The sequence below is a fragment of the Rhinoderma darwinii genome, unplaced genomic scaffold, assembly GCF_050947455.1.
Source record: "Rhinoderma darwinii isolate aRhiDar2 unplaced genomic scaffold, aRhiDar2.hap1 Scaffold_1587, whole genome shotgun sequence".
Taxonomy (NCBI): domain Eukaryota; kingdom Metazoa; phylum Chordata; class Amphibia; order Anura; family Rhinodermatidae; genus Rhinoderma; species Rhinoderma darwinii.
This window is the reverse complement of record NW_027461990.1, coordinates 69,877-84,672: the sequence shown is the minus strand read 5'-3', so window position 1 is coordinate 84,672 and position 14,796 is coordinate 69,877. Positions and strand designations below refer to the sequence as shown.

General features: G+C 38.9%; 1 protein-coding gene across 1 annotated transcript in view; it reads left to right on the top strand.

Annotated features, from left to right (window-relative positions):
* The window catches only part of LOC142699464 (ATP-binding cassette sub-family C member 8-like), a gene marked incomplete at its 3' end in the record, with an annotated part of 108,455 nt that overhangs the window by 85,754 nt on the left and 7,905 nt on the right, over positions 1-14,796 (top strand). The window contains exons 10-12 of the mRNA XM_075848053.1: positions 11,166-11,328; positions 13,852-13,892; positions 13,983-14,128. Coding sequence (XP_075704168.1) covers positions 11,166-11,328; positions 13,852-13,892; positions 13,983-14,128 — 350 coding nt within the window. The remainder of the gene's footprint in view (positions 1-11,165; positions 11,329-13,851; positions 13,893-13,982; positions 14,129-14,796) is intronic.

Below are 14,796 nucleotides of genomic sequence, written 5' to 3'. Positions count from 1 at the left end.
TTACCTTATCCTATCCCTGTAGTAGGTATCGACTCCACTCCTCTTGCTAATGGTTATTTTACTCAGCATACTCCTGTTTTTGAACTCCTTGTTGGCTCCATGCATTTGGAGCAGTGCTCTGTACTGGTGATGCAGGGATTATCGTCCGATCTGGTATTAGGTCTTCCCTGGTTGCAGCTGCATAATCCCACGTTTGATTGGAATACTGGGGATCTCACCAAATGGGGTAGTGATTGCCTGATGTCATGTGTTTCGGTTAACTCTATTTCTCCCCGGGAGGAGGTAAACCCGCTTCCTGAGTTTGTTCAGGACTTCGCTGATGTGTTTTCTAAGGAGGCCTCCGAGGTGTTGCCCCCTCATAGAGATTACGATTGCGCCATCGATTTGGTGCCTGGTGCCGAGCTTCCTAAGGGGAGGATATTTAATCTTTCATGTCCTGAACGTAAATCTATGAGGGAGTATATCCAAGAATGCCTGGCCAAGGGTTTCATTCGCCCCTCGACTTCTCCTGTAGGTGCTGGCTTCTTTTTCGTGGGGAAGAAGGATGGTGGTCTTAGGCCGTGCATTGATTATCGGAACTTGAATAAGGTCACAGTAAGGAACCAGTATCCCCTTCCTTTGATTCCGGATCTTTTTAATCAGGTTCAGGGGGCCCAATGGTTCTCTAAGTTCGATCTACGGGGGGCGTATAACCTTATCCGCATCAAAGAGGGGGATGAGTGGAAAACTGCGTTCAACACGCCCGAAGGTCATTTCGAATACCTAGTCATGCCCTTTGGGTTGTGTAACGCCCCTGCTGTCTTCCAGAATTTTATTAATGAAATTCTGAGAGATTACCTGGGTAATTTTCTTGTAGTGTACCTTGATGACATACTGGTGTTTTCCAAGGACTGGTCCTCCCACGTGGAGCATGTCAGGAAGGTCCTCCAGGTCCTTCGGGAAAATAATCTGTTTGCGAAGACCGAAAAATGTGTGTTTGGGGTACAGGAGATACCATTTTTAGATCAAATCCTCACTCCTCATGAATTCCGCATGGACCCTGCCAAGGTTCAGGCTGTGGCGGAATGGGTCCAACCTGCCTCCCTGAAGGCGCTACAGTGTTTTTTGGGGTTCGCTAACTATTACAGGAGATTTATTGCCAACTTCTCGGTCGTCGCTAAGCCTCTTACGGACCTCACTCGCAAGGGTGCTGATGTCCTCCATAGGCCCCCTGAGGCCGTCCAGGCTTTTGAGACCCTCAAGAAGTGCTTTATCTCGGCCCCCGTGCTGGTTCAGCCCAACCAAAGGGAGCCATTTATTGTGGAGGTTGACGCGTCCGAGGTGGGAGTGGGGGCCGTCTTGTCCCAGGGTACCAGCTCCCTCACCCATCTCCGCCCCTGTGCTTACTTCTCTAGGAAGTTTTCGCCCACGGAGTGTAACTATGATATTGGCAACCGCGAACTTTTAGCCATTAAATGGGCTTTTGAAGAGTGGCGTCACTTCTTGGAGGGGGCCAGACACCAGGTAACGGTCCTTACTGACCACAAGAATCTGGTTTTCCTAGAATCTGCCCGGAGGCTTAATCCTAGACAAGCTCGTTGGGCACTGTTCTTTACCAGATTTAATTTCTTGGTTACCTATAGGGCTGGGTCCAAAAATATTAAGGCTGATGCACTGTCACGTAGTTTCATGGCTAATCCTCCTTCTGAGAAGGATCCTGCTTGTATTCTACCCCCTGGTATAATTGTTTCTGCCACTGATTCTGACTTAGCCTATGACATCGCGGCTGATCAAGGTTCAGCTCCCGGGAACCTCCCTGGGGACAAACTGTTTGTCCCCCTGCAATACCGGCTAAGGGTACTCAGGGAAAACCATGACTCCGCTCTATCTGGTCATCCTGGCATCTTGGGTACCAAACTCCTCATTACCAGAAACTATTGGTGGCCTGGGTTGCCTAAAGACGTTAGGGCTTACGTCGCCGCTTGTGAGGTCTGTGCTAGGTCCAAGACCCCTAGGTCCCGACCTGCGGGCTTACTACATTCCTTGCCCATTCCCCAGAGACCTTGGACCCATATCTCCATGGATTTTATCACCGATTTGCCTCCATCTCAGGGCAAGTCGGTGGTGTGGGTGGTAGTAGACCGCTTCAGCAAGATGTGCCACTTTGTGCCCCTTAAGAAACTACCTAACGCCAAGACGTTAGCTTCTTTGTTTGTGAAACACATTCTGCGTCTCCACGGGGCCCCGGTCAATATAGTTTCGGACAGAGGGGTACAATTTGTTTCCTTATTTTGGAGAGCTTTTTGTAAAAAGTTGGAGATTGATCTATCCTTCTCCTCCGCCTTCCATCCCGAAACTAATGGCCAAACGGAAAGGACTAACCAATCCCTGGAACAATATTTAAGGTGTTTCATTTCTGACTGTCAATTTGATTGGGTCTCATTCCTTCCCCTCGCCGAATTTTCCCTGAATAACCGGGTCAGTAACTCGTCAGGGGTCTCCCCGTTTTTCTGTAATTTCGGGTTTAATCCTAGGTTCTCCTCCGTTTCCCCTGGTTGTTCCAATAATCCCGAGGTAGAGGACGTTCATCGGGAACTGTGCACAGTCTGGGCCCAGGTTCAGAAGAACCTAGAGGCGTCCCAGAGCGTACAAAAGATTCAGGCTGATTGTAGACGTTCTGCTAACCCCCGGTTTGTCGTCGGGGATCTGGTGTGGTTGTCGTCGAGGAACTTGCGCCTTAAGGTCCCGTCCAGGAAGTTTGCTCCCCGATTTATTGAACCTTATAAGGTCATTGAAGTCCTCAACCCTGTATCCTTCTGTCTGGAGCTGCCCCCATCCTTTCGCATACACGACGTCTTCCATGCCTCCCTCCTGAAACGCTGCTCCCCGTCCTGGTCCCCCTCGAGGAAACCTCCTGTTCCCGTTCTCACCCCTGAGGGGGTGGAATTCGAGGTGGCCAAGATTGTGGACAGTAGGATGATCCAGGGCTCCCTCCAGTACCTGGTCCATTGGAGAGGATACGGGCCGGAGGAGAGGACTTGGGTACCTGCTCGAGATGTTCACGCTGGGGTATTGATAAGGAGGTTCCACCTTCTCTTCCCCACTAAACCGGGTCCTCTTAGTAAGGGTCCGGTGGCCCCTCATAAAAGGGGGAGTACTGTAAAGGATCTGCCAGGCACTACATCTGGGTATACTCCCAGTATTAATCAGTCGACACCTGAGGCCAGACCTCTGAGACTGACACCTGCTCCCACCAATCAGGGTGGCGTTCCGTGGGCTACTGTATTCCCTTGCGTGTTCCCTGTTTGTCTCCCTTGCACTTAGACAGCGTAGGGACCGCCGCCAAGTTGTACCCCGTCGCCTAGGGCGGGTCGTTGCAAGTAGGCAGGGACAGGGCGGTGGGTAGATTAGGGCTCACTTGTTCCCTTCACCTCCTTCCTGCCATTACAGTATGTAATATATATACTGGTCTACGTGTTCTATGTATGTAATATATATATATATATATATATATATATATATATATATATATATACTGGTCTACGTGTTCTATGTATGTAATATATATATATATATATATATATATATATATATATATATATACTGGTCTATGTGTTCTATGTATGTAATATATATATATATACTGGTCTATGTGTTCTATGTATGTAATATATATATACTGGTCTACGTGTTCTATGTATGTAATATATATATACTGGTCTAAGTGTTCTATGTATGTAATATATATATACTGGTCTAAGTGTTCTATCTATGTAATATATATATATATATATATATATATACTGGTCTATGTGTTCTATGTATGTAATATATATATACTGGTCTAAGTGTTCTATGTATGTAATATATATATATATATACTGGTCTACGTGTTCTATGTATGTAATATATATATATATATACTGGTCTATGTGTTCTATGTATGTAATATATATACTGGTCTACGTGTTCTATGTATGTAATATATATATACTGGTCTATGTGTTCTATGTATGTAATATATATATATATATATATATACTGGTCTATGTGTTCTATGTATGTAATATATATATACATATATATATATATATATATATATATATATATATATATATATACTGGTCTATGTGTTCTATGTATGTAATATATATATACTGGTCTATGTGTTCTATGTATGTAATATATATATACTGGTCTAAGTGTTCTATGTATGTAATATATATATATACTAGTCTACGTGTTCTATGTATGTAATATATATATACTGGTCTATGTGTATATATATATATACTGGTCTATGTGTTCTACGTATGTAATATATATATACTGGTCTATGTGTTCTATGTATGTAATATATATATATACTGGTCTACGTGTTCTATGTATGTAATATATATATACTGGTCTACGTGTTCTATGTATGTAATATATATATACTGGTCTATGTGTTTTATGTATGTAATATATATATACTGGTCTACGTGTTCTATGTATGTAATATATATATATATATACTGGTCTACGTGTTCTATGTATGTAATATATATATATACTGGTCTATGTGTTCTATGTATGTAATATATATATACTGGTCTACGTTTTCTATGTATGTAATATATATATATACTGGTCTATGTGTTCTATGTATGTATTATATATATCTACTGGTCTATGTGTTCTATGTATGTAATATATATCTACTGGTCTATGTGTTCTATGTATGTAATATATATATACTGGTCTACGTTTTCTATGTATGTAATATATATATACTGGTCTATGTGTTCTATGTATGTATTATATATATCTACTGGTCTATGTGTTCTATGTATGTAATATATATCTACTGGTCTATGTGTTCTATGTATGTAATATATATATATACTGATCTACGTTTTCTATGTATGTAATATATATATACTGGTCTACGTGTTCTATGTATGTAATATATATATCTACTGGTCTACGTGTTCTATGTATGTAATATATATATATATATATACTGGTCTACGTTTTCTATGTATGTAATAAATATATACTGGTCTAAGTGTTCTATGTATGTAATATATATATATATATACTGGTCTATGTGTTCTATGTATGTAATATATATCTACTGGTCTACATGTTCTATGTATGTAATATATATATATATATACTGGTCTACGTGTTCTATGTATGTAATATATATATATATATCTACTGGTCTACGTGTTCTATGTATGTAATATATATATATACTGGTCTATGTGTTCTATGTATGTAATATATATCTACTGGTCTACGTGTTCTATGTATGTAATATATATCTACTGGTCTACGTTTTCTATGTATGTTATATATATACTGGTCTAAGTGTTCTATGTATGTAATATATATATATATCTACTGGTCTACGTGTTCTATGTATGTAATATATATATATATATATATATATATATATATATATATATACACTGGTCTACGTTTTCTATGTATGTAATATATATATACTGGTCTATGTGTTCTATGTATGTATTATATATATCTACTGGTCTATGTGTTCTATGTATGTAATATATATATACTGGTCTATGTGTATATATATTACATACATATTCTATGTATGTAATATATATATATACTGGTCTACGTGTTCTATGTATGTAATATATATATATACTGGTCTATGTGTTCTATGTATGTAATATATATATATATACTGGTCTATGTGTTCTATGTATGTAATATATATATACTGGTCTACGTGTTCTATGTATGTAATATATATATACTGGTCTATGTGTTCTATGTATGTAATATATATATACTGGTCTATGTGTTCTATGTATGTAATATATATATATATACTGGTCTATGTGTTCTATGTATGTAATATATATATACTGGTCTATGTGTTTTATGTATGTAATATATATATATATACTGGTCTACGTGTTCTATGTATGTAATATATATATATATATACTGGTCTACGTGTTCTATGTATGTAATATATATATATATATATATACTGGTCTATGTGTTCTATGTATGTAATATATATATACTGGTCTATGTGTTCTATGTATGTAATATATATATACTGGTCTATGTGTTCTATGTATGTAATATATATATATATATACTGGTCTATGTGTTCTATGTATGTAATATATATATACTGGTCTACGTGTTCTATGTATGTAATATATATATACTGGTCTATGTGTTCTATGTATGTAATATATATATATATATATATACTGGTCTATGTGTTCTATGTATGTAATATATATATACTGGTCTATGTGTTTTATGTATGTAATATATATATACTGGTCTACGTGTTCTATGTATGTAATATATATATATATATATACTGGTCTACGTGTTCTATGTATGTAATATATATGTATATATACTGGCCTATGTGTTCTATGTATGTAATATATATATATACTGGTCTATGTGTTCTATGTATGTAATATATATATATATACTGGTCTACGTGTTCTATGTATGTAATATATATATATATATATATATATATATACTGGTCTATGTGTTCTATGTATGTAATATATATATACTGGTCTATGTGTTCTATGTATGTAATATATATATATATATATATATATATATATACTGGTCTATGTGTTCTATGTATGTAATATATATATATACTGGTCTATGTGTTCTATGTATGTAATATATATATACTGGTCTATGTGTTCTATGTATGTAATATATATATATATATATATATACTGGTCTACGTGTTCTATGTATGTAATATATATATATATATATATATATATATATATATATATATACTGGTCTATGTGTTCTATGTATGTAATATATATATACTGGTCTATGTGTTCTATGTATGTAATATATATATACTGGTCTAAGTGTTCTATGTATGTAATATATATATACTGGTCTATGTGTTCTATGTATGTAATATATATATACTGGTCTAAGTGTTCTATGTATGTAATATATATATACTGGTCTATGTGTTCTATGTATGTAATATATATATACTGGTCTATGTGTTCTATGTATGTAATATATATATACTGGTCTATGTGTTCTATGTATGTAATATATATATATATATATATATATACTGGTCTATGTGTTCTATGTATGTAATATATATATACTGGTCTAAGTGTTCTATGTATGTAATATATATGTACTGGTCTATGTGTTCTATGTATGTAATATATATATACTGGTCTAAGTGTTCTATGTATGTAATATATATATACTGGTCTAAGTGTTCTATGTATGTAATATATATATACTGGTCTATGTGTTCTATGTATGTAATATATATATACTGGTCTATGTGTTCTATGTATGTAATATATATATATATATACTGGTCTATGTGTTCTATGTATGTAATATATATATACTGGTCTAAGTGTTCTATGTATGTAATATATATATACTGGTCTATGTGTTCTATGTATGTAATATATATATACTGGTCTAAGTGTTCTATGTATGTAATATATATATACTGGTCTAAGTGTTCTATGTATGTAATATATATATACTGGTCTATGTGTTCTATGTATGTAATATATATATACTGGTCTATGTGTTCTATGTATGTAATATATATATATATATATATACTGGTCTATGTGTTCTATGTATGTAATATATATATATATACTGGTCTATGTGTTCTATGTATGTAATATATATATACTGGTCTATGTGTTCTATGTATGTAATATATATATATACTGGTCTATGTGTTCTATGTATGTAATATATATATATACTGGTCTACGTGTTCTATGTATGTAATATATATATACTGGTCTATGTGTTCTAGGTATCTAATATATATATACTGGTCTACGTGTTCTATGTATGTAATATATATATACTGGTCTATGTGTTCTATGTATGTAATATATATATATATATACTGTTAACAACCAAAAAGTCTCACAGGTATGGTAATTTGGCTAGGTATCACCCGCAGGGCGAAATGTACTACCTCCAAAAATGTCACTATAAACTAGCGAAAACTCCACATTTACATTGAAAACCATGAGAAAAAGGAGTCATAGACTATAAGTACACAAAGAAAAATAATTTTATTGTTACATTCGAAAATAGACAAATATAAAAACACAAATACACAACGAGATGTTTTAAAATTGAAAGTAAATAGGTGGATCAGGTATCAAAAAACCCTCAACACGGGTATGCCATAAGTACAAAAGCGTGAAAGGTTCCGTTAGTATATAGATATGTGGGGGAGAGAAAGCACATCGCCATAACATACAGACAGTGCTGGTTTACTGAAACGGAATCTGCGCCATCTCTCCACCAAGTAGTGCATGCACACAAGCAGTAGATGAAATAACGTCTACAAACTAGTAGCAAGAGAGTTACGTCTAACTCTTCAAAAACATGGTTCCAGAAATAGAACAAGGGAAAAAGGGGGGAGCCAGCCCACTATAGCCTGGTGTAAAGGGGAACCACAAGTCCGCTTAACAGAACCACAGAAAAAACAAAACCAAAACTGAAGGCTTACCCATGGAGGTGTTTTGGAGGTAAAGTGACCCACCGAGTATTGAGGCACCCCGACGCGCGTTTCGCAAATATCGCTTCCTCAGGGATATATATATACTGGTCTACGTGTTCTATGTATGTATTATATATATCTACTGGTCTATGTGTTCTATGTATGTAATATATATCTACTGGCCTATGTGTTCTATGTATGTAATATATATATATACTGGTCTATGTGTTCTATGTATGTAATATATATATACTGGTCTATGTGTTCTATGTATGTAATATATATATATACTGGTCTATGTGTTCTATGTATGTAATATATATATATACTAGTCTACGTGTTCTATGTATGTAATATATATATACTGGTCTATGTGTTCTATGTATGTAATATATATATACTGGTCTATGTGGTCTATGTATGTAATATATATATATATACTAGTCTACGTGTTCTATGTATGTAATATATATATACTGGTCTATGTGTTCTATGTATGTAATATATATATATACTGGTCTATGTGTTCTATGTATGTAATATATATATATATACTAGTCTACGTGTTCTATGTATGTAATATATATATACTGGTCTATGTGTTCTATGTATGTAATATATATATACTGGTCTATGTGTTCTATGTATGTAATATATATATATACTAGTCTACGTGTTCTATGTATGTAATATATATATACTGGTCTATGTGTTCTATGTATGTAATATATATATATACTAGTCTACGTGTTCTATGTATGTAATATATATATACTGGTCTATGTGTTCTATGTATGTAATATATATATACTGGTCTATGTGTTCTATGTATGTAATATATATATACTGGTCTATGTGTTCTATGTATGTAATATATATATACTGGTCTATGTGTTCTATGTATGTAATATATATATACTGGTCTATGTGTTCTATGTATGTAATATATATATATACTGGTCTATGTGTTCTATGTATGTAATATATATATATACTAGTCTACGTGTTCTATGTATGTAATATATATATACTGGTCTATGTGTTCTATGTATGTAATATATATATACTGGTCTATGTGTTCTATGTATGTAATATATATATATACTAGTCTACGTGTTCTATGTATGTAATATATATATACTGGTCTATGTGTTCTATGTATGTAATATATATATACTGGTCTATGTGTTCTATGTATGTAATATATATATATATACTAGTCTACGTGTTCTATGTATGTAATATATATATACTGGTCTATGTGTTCTATGTATGTAATATATATATACTGGTCTATGTGTTCTATGTATGTAATATATATATATATACTAGTCTACGTGTTCTATGTATGTAATATATATATATACTGGTCTATGTGTTCTATGTATGTAATATATATATACTGGTCTATGTGTTCTATGTATGTAATATATATATATACTAGTCTACGTGTTCTATGTATGTAATATATATATACTGGTCTATGTGTTCTATGTATGTAATATATATATACTGGTCTATGTGTTCTATGTATGTAATATATATATATACTAGTCTACGTGTTCTATGTATGTAATATATATATACTGGTCTATGTGTTCTATGTATGTAATATATATATACTGGTCTATGTGTTCTATGTATGTAATATATATATACTGGTCTATGTGTTCTATGTATGTAATATATATACTGGTCTATGTGTTCTATGTATGTAATATATATATACTGGTCTATGTGTTCTATGTATGTAATATATATATACTGGTCTAAGTGTTCTATGTATGTAATATATATATATACTGGTCTATGTGTTCTATGTATGTAATATATATATATATATATACTGGTCTATGTGTTCTATGTATGTAATATATATATATGTATATATACTGGTCTACATGTAATACTGTACGTGTTCTGTGTATATGTACTAGTCTACGTGTTATCTGTTCCATGTATGTTATATGTAATGGTCTACATGTTTCATGTTCTATGTACTTGTCCACATGTTATATGCACTGCTCTACATGGTATGAGTTATATATACAGTGGGGTCTCATTATTCTGACCACGACTAATATCCAGAGTAAATAATCAGCCATTATAGCAACTCTGATAAATTGCCCGTTACCCATGACAACAATGCGTGATATGTGATCAGCCAGCCGAGCCCCCGACACATCACTACATGGGCTGCCGACGTGGAGAGCAGGAGGGGGTGATGATAATGGGACTGCACTGTGTATATAGCTCCACGTCTTCTGCCTTCTATGTATGTAATATGTACTGTCGGCTCCTGTGCCTGAGGCATTAGATTGTCAGCTCCTGTGCCTGAGGCATTAGATTGTCGGCTACTGTGCCTGAGGCATTAGATTGTCAGCTCCTGTAGGCAAGGACCTGCATGATTGGTTGGTTGGTTTCTTTAGTCCAGGGCTCCACATTGTTTTCTCGCACGTGATGTTGCGCTGCTACAAGGGATTCGTCACCGTTTTTCCTTTAATTGGCTGCGTGCTGGGAATTGAGCGCCATATTGAGTTGTAGTAACTGCGACCTCCGCGGAGGGACGTGGATTCTCTGGTTACGGTTTTGCAGCGCGTTTCCTCAAACTTGATGGCTAATTATTATAATTTTTTAGGAATATTCCAACGAGCGTCTGAAGAAAACAAACGAGATGCTGCGCGGGATCAAGCTGCTGAAGTTGTATTCGTGGGAGCAAATATTCCACAGCGGCGTGGAGGAGACGCGGCACAAGGAGATGACCTGCCTGAAAGCTTTCGCCTTATACACATCAATATCAAGTATGTGGCCCCCACGTCCATACACGGGGACAAGTTATAAATGGTTGTATTTTTCAGTGCCCCTCCCACCCAGGACGGCCACTCCCCTCCGCCATTAATTACCCCTCCCCCACACACAGGTGGTTGTTTATTCTTGGCAACTCCACTTTCTGGTTTCAGGGCTCCATCTAGTGGTGAAATAAGCGGGAAGCTGATTCCATTGTTGGGGATGTATTTCCTGAGGGTTTCCTGGTCTGCGGAGAAGGGTTTTGGGGTTCGGGGCCGTGGAGATTAGTGATCACGTTGTGCAGTGGACTCTCATCCATGATTGTTTACTCTTCTTTTCTTCGTCTTATCGGCAGCGTTCTGCTATAATGAGCGGCGTGTAAAGAGAAAAGGCGGCAGCTGCTCGTAAAGTAAACAGAACGTGACACCGAGGAAGAGCTGACCCCAGCAAAAGTCCAAACTCTCCGAGCCACACAGGGACGTCAGTCAGGGGGCTGCGTGCACATATATCTGCTGGAGGGGGACCTGTCTGTGTTTAGGGGTGCAGCACTTTATAGGGGCCTTACTAAAGTCTGGGGATCCAGTAGCGTATGTTGGGGGTCTGTTGTAGTTTGGGGGTCCAGTATCGTATGTTGGGGGTCTGTTGTAGTTTGGGGGTCTAGTATCGTATGTTGGGGGTCTGTTGTAGTTTGGGGGTCTAGTATCGTATGTTGGGGGTCTGTTGTAGTTTGGGGATCTAGTATCGTATGTTGGGGGTCTGTTGTAGTTTGGGGATCTAGTATCGGATGTTAGGTGTCTGTCTGTAGTTTGGGGGTCCAGTATCGTATGTTGGGGGTCTGTTGTAGTTTGGGGATCTAGTATCGGATGTTAGGTGTCTGTCTGTAGTTTGGGGGTCCAGTATCGTATGTTGGGGGTCTGTTGTAGTTTGGGGATCTAGTATCGGATGTTAGGTGTCTGTCTGTAGTTTGGGGGTCCAGTATCGCATGTTGGGGGTCTGTTGTAGTTTGGGGATCCAGTAGCATATGTTGGGGGTCTGTTGTAGTTTGGGGATCTAGTATCGTATGTTGGGGGTCTCTTTTAGTTTGGGGATCTAGTATCGGATGTTAGGTGTCTGTCTGTAGTTTGGGGGTCCAGTATCGTATGTTGGGGGTCTGTTGTAGTTTGGGGATCTAGTATCGCATGTTGGGGGTCTGTTGTAGTTTGGGGGTCTAGTATCGTATGTTGGGGGTCTGTTGTAGTTTGGGGATCTAATATCGTATGTTGGGGGTCTCTTTTAGTTTGGGGATCTAGTATCGGATGTTAGGGGTCTGTCTGTAGTTTGGGGATCCAGTATCATGTGTTGGGGGTCATACTGAACATTGTATTGGTACCCCCGCTTCCGTGCCCTTATAATTTATAATACATTTATTCATGTTCTTAGAACTGGGGGGACCCTGACTGTTTTGGGCTTTTGAGCCACATTATTAACCCTTTACTGATCCAGGCAGGAAATGTCCGTTCTGCGGGCCGGGTGCCCATACTGTAACCCCAGCGCCAGGTGCTCCGGCCACAGGGGTGATTTTTAGGGGCTCAGTCTCCACGGGCACCTGTGATCCCTCAAACTGGAACGTAATGTCCCAAACTGACTGCGGTGATTTCTTCCTGTTCATTATCGTACGGATCCAATTATTCTCTGTGGGGGAGGGAGCGCACGAGGCGACGACACCTCATTACAGAGCCCTCAAGATCTGAAACCACAAGAAGGGGCCCGAGAACTACTGGTGGGGGGCGGGGGTCACACATCCCCTGATTATCAGTGAGGGGGGCAGCCACCAGGGGGCGCCGCACTTCTTACATGAATGGATTCTGTACATTTTCACTTCATCTTTATAAAGCCAAAGGAGAAATCCCAAAAAGAGTCCACGGCGGGGGAGGGGGAAACTCTGTAACAAAGGGTTAATCCACAGCGCAGCGGACTCCAGCAGTATTTAGGTGACAGGAAATCATACGGGAGGCAGCAAGAAAGGTGCAATGACTGCGGCCACCATGAGCGGGCGCTGCCAGTGCTCAGAGATGGAGGTATATACTGTATACACGTGTCTAAAGCGGCAGTCCTATGTAAGGAAACGCTGATCACTGTATTACGGAAAGTTCTGTTACTTTCTTATAGACTTTTTGTCCTTTCAATAACTTCCGAGGCTGAAACTTGTCCTGACCTGGTTCTGCTCGCACAGCTGAGGATTTGTTACAATGTATCAGTTTTTTTTTTGTTGGTTGTGTTTTTTTTCTTTTTTTGTATTTGCAGTGATACATTGTAACAAACCTTAAGCTGTGAGAAATATTAGGTCAGGGCGGAGTTTCAGCCTCTGGGTGTTAACATTGAATGTCCCCATTCACTGACCGCAAGCGGAGATCTTGTAAGAAAATAGGCACTTATTCAGAATTCTTAAGACGTGGCTGGAGAGTGGTAATAATGTGGGGGTGACTGATGAGTGCGCCGGTCAGACGGTAAGTACGTGTTCCATGTGTGGTGATAACGTAACGTTCCCTCTCTTCCAGTATTTATGAATGCCGCCATCCCCATCGCTGCTGTACTCATAGTAAGTGTCAGTCATTGCCCCCGGCCACCGCCCCGGCAGCCACGGCCGCTGACCCCTCCCCTCCCCCACCCCTCTTCTCTTTTCATCCAGACATTTGTGGTCCATGTTCATCTACTGAGCCGCAACGACTTCTCCCCCGCCGTGGCCTTCGCTTCTCTGTCTCTGTTTAACATCCTGGTGACGCCATTATTCTTACTCTCCAGTGTGGTCCGCTCTACGGTGAAAGCGCTGGTCAGGTGAGTTATAGAGGGTGGGGGATGTGTGATACGGAGGGTGGGGGAGGTGTGATGCGGAGGGTGGGGGAGGTATAATATGGAGGGTAGGGGAGGTGTGATACGGAGGGTGGGGGAGGTGTAATATGGGGGATGGGGGAGGTGTGATACGGAGGGTGGGGGAGGTGTGATACGGAGGGTGGGGAGGTGTGATACGGGGGGTGGGGGAGGTGTGATACGGAGGGTGGGGAGGTGTGATACGGAGGGTGGGGGAGGTGTGATACGGAGGGTGGGGGAGGTGTAATATGGGGGGTGGGGGAGGTGTGATACGGAGGGTGGGGGAGGTGTGATACGGAGGGTGGGGAGGTGTGATACGGAGGGTGGGGGAGGTGTGATGCGGAGGGTGGGGAGGTATATGGAGGGTGGGGGAGGTGTGATACGGAGGGTGGGGGAGGTGTGATACGGAGGGTTGGGGAGGTGTGATACGGAGGGTGGGGGAGGTGTGATGCGGAGGGTGGGGAGGTATATGGAGGGTGGGGGAGGTGTGATACGGAGGGTGGGGGAGGTGTGATACGGAGGGTTGGGGAGGTGTGATACGGGGGGTGGGGAGGTGTGATACGGGGGGTGGGGAGGTGTGATGCGGAGGGTGGGGGAGGTGTGATACGGAGGGTGGGGGAGGTGTGATGCGGAGG